General features: G+C 47.0%; 1 protein-coding gene across 2 annotated transcripts in view; it reads right to left on the reverse strand.

Annotated features, from left to right (window-relative positions):
- The window catches only part of LOC147692331 (uncharacterized), a 583942-nt gene that overhangs the window by 270002 nt on the left and 300808 nt on the right, over positions 1–13132 (reverse strand). For both annotated transcript variants that reach the window (XM_086938571.1, XM_086938570.1), the window contains one exon: positions 237–350. In XM_086938571.1, the coding sequence (XP_086794697.1) occupies positions 237–350 (114 nt within the window). The remainder of the gene's footprint in view (positions 1–236; positions 351–13132) is intronic.

A 13132-nucleotide genomic window follows, 5' to 3' on the forward strand; every position in this document is an offset into this window, starting at 1 on the left:
GTAGATCTGAGGTTTCATGCTGATAAATTTGTAAAATCAGGAGATGGCCCTCTGCAACAGTAGTCATGGCCTAAGCCGAAGGCTCAGTACAGCTGTAGTAAACAAACCCCAAGCAAACCTATGAGGAGTAAAAAGGAGGGAAATCTAAAGAAGGCAACTGATCGACCACCCTACCAGTCTCTTCTTTTGAGGTACGTTAATCTTTACAATTTTACTCCAAATCATGTTAATTTTACCCGTGGAGGGGCTTTTGCAGCTCTCGCCTATTTCTGAGCCTTCAGCATCAATGGAGCAGACTTCGGATTCTGGATCCATCCTCGACAAAATATCAGGGCTGACCAGTGGCAAATCTGGGAAAGATAACAAAAATTACTTTTTTTAACCATTTGCTCACAGCTGGCCCTGGAGGACCATATGCCCCATCCACAGTGCATTTCCATAAAGTCAAAATGTGTCCCTGTTTAAAATGATTCTGTTTAAAATGATTACATCAGCAACCACAGCAACTAGATGTAGGATTCTACAAGAAGGAATAGGGCAACAAAAGCCTTTAATGTGATTATCAAATATTCTGTAGGTTTGCATATGCTCAAGAAAGATCCAAATAACACAGTACTTCCTTTGGTTTATAGCTAACACTCAAACACCCTCAAGTTTATCCTGCGACAGCCGCTTGGAGGAATCCAACTACGCAATACCAAACCTAATCAGAAAACAACAATATTTTATTTAGACTTCTTTGAGTCCTCCACAGTTTGTTTCCTGCTTTTGCCTCAGTATGTCGTTCTTGGGGAACTAAGGCTTGAATACAACCTAGAGAAAACTCTCAGTTGTTAGAAATCTATTCTATTCAATATTTTTAAAACGTTATCAATTTATGAGTTTTAAGGCCCATACAAAGGCCGTTTTGTCATAGGACATTGGCATCTGTTCAATGTGCAGGGTCTTAGGAAGATGGAGACTGTGATCCAAATAAGATTCAGTTCAGAGACTGAAAAATTCAAGAAGGCAAACATCAGATCAACCAATGTTCCACTCAATTCATGTGATGGATTTCCCAATGTGCTATCAAGAAAACTGTCAATTTAAGGAAACTGAACTGGAACCCTGCACTACTTTCATTAAGAATTCATCACTAGAGCAAAATATGATTTGCTTCTCCGCTTTGCTCATAACTAGGATAGCAGTTTTCAAGCCACTCAGTGAGAAATTGGCAGTTTTACACGTACCATGCCGAACCAGTTAGCATCTTCTAACTTATGACTTGCATGGATAAATCTTGTATATCTTCTAAGGTTGATCTTCACTTGTTTAAAAAAATTAACCGGGTCAGAGAAACAGTCAAAGATAAACATGTTCTCTATAAAAGATAAAAATCAAAGATAAAGAAAAAAGGAAGCTGAGTAAAATATATGAAAGGTGTTACAAGAAAGAATTCAAAATAAAGATACTGCCTCAGTCAGCAAAATAGTAGCAGGTGCAAATCAGTCTACGGTTTCACAGGTATTGATATTAGCAAGCATTCCACCACTACTTGGCAGGGTTTTTATTTCTGTTATTTTTAGAGCCACCTAAGACTCTTAGTGCCCATTTAGAAGAAAAGATGGACCATCCTCCCTACTCTCACAATAATGTAGTGAGTCAAATGGAGTTCTAACAGAGTAAACTTTAGATATTGTTTTTACTCTTGATGGGAAATGTTGTTAATACTAGATTACACAATGGAAGAACAACTGCTTCCTGGACAAAGGCAGCTATCTCTGATTTTCAAGAGACGGGGCTCACCCAAATCGGAGTCACCAATGTGGTCCACAAAGTGCTCAAACCTACTATAGATGTGTGTATGTTTCTATATAGTATTGAATCAAAAAGAGGGAGAAGGAAGTGATAGTGATCCATTCATCTTCCTTGGTACGTAGTACAAAAAAATCAAGAGGGGGGGAAGGATCACTTGTCCTGGGTCACCAGGGTTTCTTTGTTCTTTCATTACACTGTACCGATAAAAAACCCTCAATCACGTGCCAGGGTTCGGATGGCCGTATATCTTGGTTCTCCGCCTTAGAAGGTACGTGGCAGCATTATCATCGGGTTAGTGGTTATGCTTCCTCCACCCAAAGGTTAACCAGTGGTTAAACCAGTAGTGATCAGATATCAAAAACAGTGAATTACTTGTGAGTGAAACATTTTTAACAAGCATTTACAATGCAACGGTTTCGCCTTTGCAAAAGTTAGAGCTATTTGCAGTGTAAATGACAACATTTTTATTTATGTGTTGGTTTGGAAAACAGATAAATAAATGGCATTGTCATTTACAATGCCAATAGCTTAATCTCTCGCAAATGCCACACACACACACACACAGAGCCCCCCCACACAGAGCCCCCCCTCACACACCCACACGCTGTGCTGGGGCAAGCAAGGGAGACAACTCTCGGATGCAAGTATCTTCAGAGAATCTTGCTTTGCAGAGTCCTTTTTGCCGCTCCTGTTACTGACTGCTCCTGTTTAGTGTGGAACTGTGCCCGGGGCCCTGCCTGCCCGCCTCCCGCCGCCTTACTCCTTATACTATCTCGGAGTCGGGCCGCCGAGTGGAGCGTGGGCGGGGAACACCAACTACAATCCCCAGCAGCCCTAGCGGCATCCACTGTCAGCTCCTCGCGCCAGGAGGCGCTTATAATCAACGTCACCCCGGTCGAGAGGGGGAATCTTGCTTTGCCGAGTCCTTTTTGCCGCTCCTGTTACTGACTGCTCCTGTTTAGTGTGGAACTGTGCCCGGGGCCCTGCCTGCCCGCCTCCCGCCGCCTTACTCCTTATACTATCTCGGAGTCGGGCCGCCGAGTGGAGCGTGGGCGGGGAACACCAACTACAATCCCCAGCAGCCCTAGCGGCATCCACTGTCAGCTCCTCGCGCCAGGAGGCGCTTATAATCAACGTTACCCCCGTCTCGCGGGACGCCGGGCGAAGCCCGGGCCAAGGGCGGGCCCGTTTAACCCCGTTAAAGACTGGGTAAGACTGGACTGGGCCACCCTATTGACATTTGCATTTCTGTATCATTTTCATTGTCTCACTATCGCTGTATACCTGCTGTCATTCTGTACTCTCCTTAGTTTGGTTCCAATATCCTGAGCATGTCACCTAGAGGTACCAGAAGTAACAAAGCACTACGTGCTGCTCAGACAACCGGCCCAATCGATCAATTTATTTCCAGGGCAAACGACGCAATTAATCAAGGCGTAATCCTGTTGGAACGGAGGGTTTTGCAGGAATTGGCTATGGTTAAACGCTCCTCATTGGGTTTATTAGCTGCAGTTAAAACTCCCCTGCGCCCTTTAGAACCCGGCGCATTACTGGAAGAACACGCTGACTCTCACACTGTCCCATGTACTGTGGACCTGTCAGTATCCCTAGAGCTATCAGCTTCACAGCCATCACAGTCATCCTTGTCATTGGAGAGAACTCCGGCTCTTTTTATAAGTCCGCGCAGGGACGACTCTACCACAGCTTTAAATAGGGGTTTAAGGGAGGGAGCGATACCCAAGAAAAAAAGAAACCATAATAAAAAATCTCGCAAACAGACCCAACCCACGATACAACCTAATCACCAAGCTCTACCTACTACCCAGTCCCCTAGTCAAGCTGTTCCGTCACAGCAAGAGCTAAATTCCTTACCCGCAGAAATAATAAATCTATCCACTAACACGGCCAACCTCAGTGTTAACAGTAATGTGGGAAGAGGGTGTGAAACCTGCGGCAAAAATAACCAACTATTGAGCAGATTAGGGGTATTAATTAAATCCTATGTGCAACCTATTGAACAGACCCTGTCAAAAATTGAAAAGCAGATAGAAGCGCTGACTTTAGCCCTAAAAACCCATAAGGGAACTGTTCCCGGTCAAACCGCGGCCCAAAAATCCAACCCCAAAACCACCAAAGAAGGGGTGGTAGTATCAAAGCCGGCTACTACAGTAACAGCTGTACAACAAAAACCTTCACCTACAGTGGTGAAGAAGGGCCCTGTTGTAACAAAAGTTCCTGCTCCCTCATCCACCCAGGCCCCTATCCAAACAAAGACACTAGGGATCCAAAATACCATCCATAAGACTAGGAGGAGGGGTGGCCATCCTATCCACCTACCTCCAGAAGCTAGTCCGTATGTGGTCATTATGACCGGGGTTCCCGAGTTGAATACAAATTCGGATGAACCGGGTTGGTCCCTGAGAAACAAAGTACTACATTGGTTATCTACCAATAGGCCCCTTCCTCCATATTCTGACAACAGAGTCACAATGGTCCGCAGGGTCCCCTGGATAGGTAAAGAGCTAAAAACTATCCAGGGTGACTGTGACATCGTCAACTTTGAGGATCCCCACACGGTTGAGCATATTTGCTCCTGGGGTTCACAATCCTCATCCGAAGGGATAGACACCAAAAGACTCTCGTACTTCTATCCTCCAACACATCGCTATAATACTGGTCCAGAATGGAACTGGACTCAAGTTGGAAATTGGGACAGAAGACGCGACTGGGTTGATTGGCCGGGACATGGGGGTAGAGACGCTGCTCCAACCTTTGGATGGAGAGGCGTCCCATTAACAAACAGATATGACTGCTTGGAAATGGTGGACTGACCATCACCCTATAGTAATCAGGAAAGCATAGACCCCCCCCACCCCTGGACCCAAAGCATTGAAACTATCCTTTTGCTCCCCGACCTCATTCCCTATGGACGGTACTTCAGCTACAGCGGAAGTACCCACCCCAATATTCACAATAGCACAAGTTACCCCTTCTAAGAGTGATGATCACTTTGTAACTCATCTTATTGCCCCACTGTGTAAGAGGAGCGCCACTCACCTCGACCGGGCGGCGCCCGAGTAGGGACTTCATACACGCTAACCCTCCTGCGTCTCTGGCGACCAGGACTTCTCCTTTCTTTTTCCCCCTGCAGGAAACTGACCGACCAGCAGGGTCGTACACTGACCCGGAAACGGCTCCCTGTGACCCCAGAGGACCCGGAAGTCCGGAACCGCAAGCGGCCTCCTGTGTACCCGGAAGTCCCGCCCCCAAGATCAGCCCGAGACACAGAAAAGCCGGCAGCAACAGGAGGAGACTCTCTCAAGCAGCGGACTCGTGGCAGGAGACAGCGCGTAGAGTACCGGAGGCGGAAAGCGGAAGGAGTGCGAGGAGCGAAGAGGAGGAAGCTGAGGACGTCTGGACCGAGGAGTGGTGGAGTCCTCAGGAGGTGGCTGGAGAGCGGCCGTGACTCACTGGAGAGTTGCGGCGGGGCACGTGAGTACACTGTCACCTTTTCTCCGTGCCCCTCTGTAGATAGCTGTAAATATCTGTAAAGTAGTAAAGTTGCACTGATAGAGCACCGAAGCACTGTATTATAGTTAGTAGCGTCATTGCACCTCACTTTGTACCATAGATCCTACCACCCCTCACTCACTTGGGCACTTTCTTCCCCCCCCTGTGCTTTCCATACCTCTGATTCCTCCCTTACCGTCCCCGCCCTCACGTTCTGCGATATCCCCTCACGACCCGGGTGTTGGTATTGGTACTCCGACAGTCCGGGCCAAAGGACTAACTGCCCTGTCTCTCTGTTCCCTCCGAGGCTACACCGGATCAACCTGGTGACCAGAGGACGCCCCGAAGACCTCCTGTCCGGCCGACGCTCGAGAGGGTTCAACAACGACCAAACCCTTAACCCTTTGCTACCCGGATCAAAAACTTTAAATAAAAACAGCTACCATAGCGAAATACATACGGCCTCCACGCCGGTTATTCCGGTCCGCACCTAACCCCAGTCCACACACCCACTAACACATACCTTTTCTCGTCCAGGAACTCCATCAACTGACGTCTTGCAGAATACTAGAAACTCAATTTCCCCTATCCAGACGCTTTCTGTACTATTTTAGAATGTAGCGGGTCTCCGCTCCAAGACAAATCTTAAATCATGGTTGGATATAGTGAACACACATCAAATAGTTTGTTTACAGGAAACCTGGGCCATAGAGCCCATACATATTCAGGGCTTCAAAACATTCCATGTCCCAGCTAGTATCACCACACATGGCAGATCTAAGGGAGGCTTAGCAGTGTATTTCTCAAATAATTTACCATCAAAGAAAATAACTGTTCTTCATACCAGTACAAACTTTCAAATCATAATGGTTGCATTTAACAAACGTATGTTACACCTTTTTATTAACCTATATAACAACCTCCTCCCCGCTGACTGTGTTAAGACTGTAATCGAAATCTCCTCTCTTATAAATGAACAACGAAATAAGCATTCATCACCTGTTTGTTATGTGATTTGGGGGGTGGGGGGGAGGGGGGATTTCAATGTTCCTCTGTGTACCAACCATAAGAAAGGCATTTGTGGTCTTCTAGATGAAAACGACTGCCCTTTGACTCATTTCACGCATACACAGCTAGGTAATACCCTGAATGAAAGTCTTTTCTCCTTGGAATTGGAGTACGCAAATGACCTCGTGGATCCACCAGTTGAATTTAAGCCCACATTTCACGGCAGGGATTTGTCAAGCATCATTGATTACATTCTATGCTCCCAAATATTGAAGGGCAAACTTCAACTATTTGACACAGGCTCCGATATTTCAGCCTAAGTGAGGTCATTCACGCCCTAACGTCCTCAAAAACCGGTAAGGCTCCTGGTCCCGACGGAGTCCCACTCGATATCATCTTTGTAAGTAATATAGAACTATGGTCCCCCATCGTCGCCCAGGTGATGGCTGCAGTCTCTAAAATTGGCTTAATAGACTCCTGGTCTTCTTCAATTCTGCTCCCTATTTTCAAAAAGGGGGAACGCAACAACCCAGCCTGTTACAGGCCCATCTCTCTCCTGGACTCCCTGGGGAAAGTCGCAGGACGACTGATCTTGGAACGTCTCCAGGATTGGGCGTCGGGGAACAACATTTTGACCGATCTCCAGTATGGATTCCAGGAGGGACTTGGCACTGTTGAACAGGCACTGAACTTAACCCTTTTAATAGGCAAGTATGTTGGGGCGAAAGGAGGCAATTTGTACCTAGTGTATGTCGATCTCAGCGCAGCTTTCGACTGCGTGATACACTCTAGGCTGTGGTCCATTCTTAGCGAATTGGGGGTAGACCCCCTCATTAAATTCCTCTGCGAGCTTTACTCCGACGCTACTGCGTGCGTGAGATATGGGATCGGCGGTGAACTCTCCCCCTCATTCTCAGTAAACAAAGGAGTCAGACAGGGCTGTGTCCTGGCCCCTTTCTTGTTTAATCTTTATACCAACGGGCTGGTATCGGCCATGTTAGCAAGGAGCCAGGACCTTCCTTCCCTCAACCATCGCTCCATTCCCGCTCTACTTTATGCGGACGACTCCGTCATTCTAGCAAGGATGCTAATCCAGTTGCAAAGACAATTAGACAAATATTGTCAGTTCATGCTCTCTTTGGGGTTAAAAGTAAATAAAAGCAAAACCTTTGTCATGCACATTGGTCCTAAGGCAAAGAACCCCAAACCTGTTTTTATAGAACAAGTTAGACTGGAACGTGCCAGGGAATATCCTTATTTAGGTATTCTAATTGACGATCAGTTATCGTGGAAACAAGCAGTGGCAAGTAGAAAGTTGCTCTATCAGAGAGCAACTTCGGCTCTTGTTTCCTTTTCAAGAAAATTGGGCAAACCAGCCCCAACTGAGTTGCTTAAAATATACCACGCGAAATGTCATAGCGTAGCAACTTATGGCGCAGGCGTCTGGGGCTACGCTCCCGTAGACGATTTACAAAAGGTCCAAAACGGGTTTTTAAAATATACTTTGGCACTTCCCCAAAGCGCTCCAATATACAGTTGCCATATCGAGCTGGGCATCAACTAAACTGACAATATCAGATGTCAGCTGATTCTTTTATGGCACAGACCCCAATGCCATTTAACCCGTTCTCTAATATCTGATTGCTTATCCTTGGCGAGTTGGAACAAAATTCCTTGGTTATTGTATGTCTCCAACTTTCTAAAGGATTTGAACTGCACATCTTACTTCACCGAGCCCTCTTCAACATCTGATATTAGTAGAAGCGCTTTGAAAAATCTCTGTCTAAACCATCTCAGATTTGCGTCTCTCTCATGAAGTATCTAAGCCAACAAATGTGCAGATCTTAATGGTCCAAACCTCCCCTGGTATTCAACCTTATTTAACTTTCTTCCTATCTAACCATGAAAAATTTAAAACACAGTGTTATAATACAGGTAAAAACTGAATGACATTTAAAAACATTTGATAAAACCAATTTTGCGGATTGATACAGATAAACATGGAATCATGGAGACGATAACCCAATTTTACAGCGTATTTTCAAACATGATTTAAAAAAAAGAGCTACGCATTTAGCAACATGTTGTGAGTCTAGTAGCTGAAGTGCCAGATAAGCTGGCCGACAGGTTCTCAACCCCATTACTCGAAGAAGTGGAATAATCCAACGCTTGCGGGGTTGCTCGTAATAATGGCAAAACAAAGTTACGTGAATGGTCGATTGAGATGATACACCATCACACGGACAATTGGTCAGATCATGGGACCAATTTAACTCGATGGGGAAAGTAACAAGGCGGAAAAAAGAATTAAAACGAAACCTAGTTAGAACGAATTATACACTGAAATTTTATGATGTACTTTTTATGATTTGCTAAATGGCAATCGAATAAAAGTTTTTGAACTGAACTTCAGAGAATAGTTACTGCTTGTGCACAAGGCGCTGAGGCAAGGAGATACACCGATGTACACTCACCTGAGAGCATCGCTAGTGTTTGTCCTTGCACTGTAATCTCAAGGCGCTGGAGCGAGGATTAGATCAGTATCAAGCCTCCTGCAAGGATTGCTAGTGACTGTCCCTTTCGCACGAACCTCAAGACGCTGGACAGAAGATGCGACGAGACACCAGCCTCTAGAGAGGACCGCTCGTGCTTGTCCTCAGAGGGTGTTCTGAGGTCGCTGGAGCAAGGCAGCCCGCTCGCAGACACAAGTTCTTGAAAGGATCAACGCTGTTTGTTTGTCCTTGCGCAGTGTCCTCGAGGCGCTGGACTCTGTCGCACGGGAAGCAGCATTCAGACACCAGACACTCGAGAGAATCGCTCGTGTCTGTCCTCTGAGAGTGTTCTCAAGGCGCTGGAGCATGGGAACTGATCGTAGACACAATCTCTTGAAAGGATCAATATTGCGTGTCCTTGCAGTGTCCTCAATGCGCTGAAGCACAGCACACAGCGCTCAGACACAAGCCTCCTGGGAGGATCGACACTGCTTGTTGTTTACAGTGACCTCAAGGCGCTGGAGCAAGAAGACTGCACTGAGCCACAAAACCTCCCGAGTCAGACGCTAGTGCGTCTCTTCACACAGTTTCCGCAAGAAACTGGATCAAGGGAGTCAGCACATGGGTATAATCGTTTTGTGGGGATTTCTACTGCTCGTCCTCGCACGGTGACACCCAGGCGCGGGGGTACGGGTGACAGGACCGGAGCAAAGGGGACAGCAGCACCACACGACTCCTAAAACTGTGTCTACCTCTTGTCCTTCCACGGTGACCTCCAGGCGCTGGAGCGTGAGAGGTAGCACTAACACACACGCCCCCCTGACATGATCTCTACTGCTTGTTCTTGCAGGGAGACCTCGCGGCACTGTAGCACGGTGACAGCAGCGGCATGCAAGCATTTCAAGATGATTGCTACTGCTTGTCCTTGCACAGTGACCTCCAGGCGCTACAGCATGGCTGCAGCGGTCAGGCACAATATTCTTGATAGGGTCGGAACTGGTTGTTCTTGCACATTGTCTTCAAGGCGCTGGAGCTGGGAGATTGTACTAAATCACAAGCCGTCTTAGAGGATCACTACTGCTTGTCCTGGCAATGCTCAAGGCATTGAAGCATTAGAGGCATTCCTAAGACACAAGCCGCCTCAGAGAATCGCTACTGCATCTCCTTGCACAGTGACCTCAGGGCGCTACAGCATTGGGACGGGAGAGGGAAACACTCCTTTCACAATGACCTCAAGGCGCTGGACTAAGGAGACTGCACTAAGACACAAGCCGCCTCAGGGGATTGCTACTGCTTGACCTTGTGCAATATCCTCGGGGGCGGGAATGGACAGCAGGAGGGGGGCGGGAATGGGCACACGGACAGCGGGAGCGGGTATCGGGCACACGGACAGCGGGTGGGGGGGGACAGGACAGCAAGCCGTCTTAGAGGATCACTACTGCTTCTCCTGGCAATGATCAAGGCATTGAAGCATTAGAGGCATTCCTAAGACACAAGCCGCCTCAGAGAATTGCTACTGCTTCTCCTTGCACAGTGACCTCAGGGCGCTACAGCATTGGGACGGGAGAGGGAAACACTCTCTTAAGAGGATCAATACCGTTTGTCCTTTCACAATGACCTCAAGGCGTTGGACTAAGGAGACTGCACTAAGACACAAGCCGCCTCAGGGGATCGCTACTGCTTGACTTTGTGCAATATTCTCGGGGGGGGGGGGGCGGGAACGGACAGCGGTCGGGGGGGCGGGAACAGACAGCGGTTGGGGGGGGCGGGAACGGACAGCGGGGGTATGATTAGGGATGGACAATGCAAGCCCAAGCATAGACATGGCTCACCATATATCCACTGCAATAAGCAAGCTGATTAAGTGCCTAGACACCGCCAGGTATATGTAGCACTATACAAATTTTCTCTAGCATGGGTCACAGCATCACTTTCTTGCTTCGCCAACCTCTAGTAAAGAGTACATAACATTAAGAGTAAATAAATAAAATATTAACGGTAAAAATGTATTTTGTATTTCAGCAGCCAGTGCAGTAGTATGTCGTAGTGCAGGCCACATGACATACAAGGCCAGTAGCTGATCAGAGATGCTACCACACTTGGCCCGCTCATGGTGCGCCGCCATGCTGCAAACTTCTCGCCCGTGCACACACCGTGGTCTGACGCCTTCCCTCCCCGGCATCTGAGAGAACACTCCGGTCAGCATAAAAGTTGGTCCACACTCAAAGACACACTACTCAACCCTTAGCATGCGCAACACCATAAAAATAAAAGTGCCCTTACGTTCCCCGATGCCTTCATGATGCCTCGTCCACAGCAAGCGAGGAAAAGGAAGCGCGAGGCCCGACGCGGGAGTCAAGAGGGGGGGGGGGGGCGAACAAAGACACGGACAGCGTGAGGGGCCCGACGCGGGAGTCAAGAGGGGGGCCCGAACAAAGACACGGACAGCGGGAGGGGGGGCGGGTGAATGGTCTCACAGACAGCGGGAGGGGGGGGCGGGTGAACGGTCTTACGGACAGCGGGAGGGGGGGCGGGCGGGCACACGGACAGCGGGAGGGGGGGGGGCACTCACCAGGACTTCTTCCGGTGGCGGTCGGCCACGGAATGAACAAATGAAACCTCGACGACAAAAAAAATAAACCCCGCCCACCGCCGCACTGACGTCCTAAAAGGGGCGGGACTTAAAAATAGACACAGAAACGCCCCCGAATCGCGTTCCGATGGGCAAAGAGTGATTGACAGCCAATCTCTTCCAATGGCTAGCCTCCATTTAAGGAGCTAGCCAATGGAAGACAGAGGCGGGACTAAGCCCCATACTGTAGGATCATAATATTTCGCCCTGGGCGGAGCACTTGCTTCGCAGGTGCTACGGCCAGGGCGAAACCTAAAAAGCATGAGTGGCCAGTTTAGGAAAATAATTTATTGTATCTGGGTTCAGGCTGTGTTAAAAACATAGGCGTGCAATGAAAGAGGAGTTAGGGGTCTTCCTGCACTGGTATTAGTCCGTTAAAAAGGTCGACATGTTTCAGCCTCTGGTTGCCAGGAGGGGTCAGTTAGGCTTTCATCAGGACCAAGAGCTAGTGAAAAAGTTTGAAAATTACCTTTAGGATTTCTATTTAGAACAGGTATATTAACCTTTCTTTTTGTTGGTCTGTAAGTACCTTTTTTGTTATTTTTTTAAAATATTTTTATTGCTGCATCATTTCGGTAACAATTACAATTCTGTGTCATTGCATCCTTATCACATTTCGTGTCTCAAATATAGCCATCTACACAGTATACATATCATTGCATTGGCATTTTCTATAACTCTTAAACATGACTTCGTCGGGTGATCACTTCCGGGGATCGAGAGGGGGAGACAGCACAAGTCGTGCGCACACAAGCAGGCATACCCTCTGTGATCACCCGACAAAGTCAGAAATTACTGACTTAAAGGTACTTACAGACCAACACAAAGAAAGGTTAATATACCTGTTCTGAATAGAAATCCTAAAGGTCATGTACATCATTTTTCACTAGCTCTTGGTCCTGATGAAAGCCCAACTGACCCCTCCTGGGCAACCAGAGGCTGAAACATGTCGATCTTTTTAATGGACTAATACCAGTGCAGGAAGACCCCTAACTCCTCTTTCATTGCATGCCTATGTTTTTAACACAGCCTGAATCCAGATACAATAAATTATTTTTCTAATCTGGCCACTCATGCTTTTTAAAAATTTTTCACTCACTTGTAATTCACTGTTTTTGATATCTGATCACTACTGGTTTAACCAGTGGTTAACCTCCGGGTGGAGGAAGCATAACCACTAACCAGATGATGATGATGCCACATACCTTTTAAAGTGGAGAACCAAGATATACCGCCACCCTGGCATGTGATTGAGGGTTTTTTATCGGTACAGTGTAACAAATGAATGAAGAAACCCTGGTGACCCAGGACTAGTGATCCTTTCCTCCTCTTGATTTTTTGTATGTTTTTATATATACACAGACACACACATATATATTCACGAAAAAAACATAGGTTTTAGGAACGTTATAGTTGGTTGAAATTTTACTCATACAAAAGCAGAGAAATTCAGCCATTATAGTTAGCTGAGCTAACTATAACTCGGGTCCCAACAAAGCACTGTTGATCACATCACATATTACATTACTCATGACATGGTCAGTGACATCACTCCTAACAATATCACTGTTGTAAGTCTCACCAAGTTTGTGAAGGTATGCATGCATTTCTGTGCTTTTATTTAGTGACATGTTACATAAAAATAAACATGCAAACTCTTGAATATTCGTCTTTCTAACAGCATACTCTGTAA

This window comes from Lissotriton vulgaris, chromosome 9, assembly GCF_964263255.1.
Source record: "Lissotriton vulgaris chromosome 9, aLisVul1.2, whole genome shotgun sequence".
Taxonomy (NCBI): Eukaryota; Metazoa; Chordata; class Amphibia; order Caudata; family Salamandridae; genus Lissotriton; species Lissotriton vulgaris.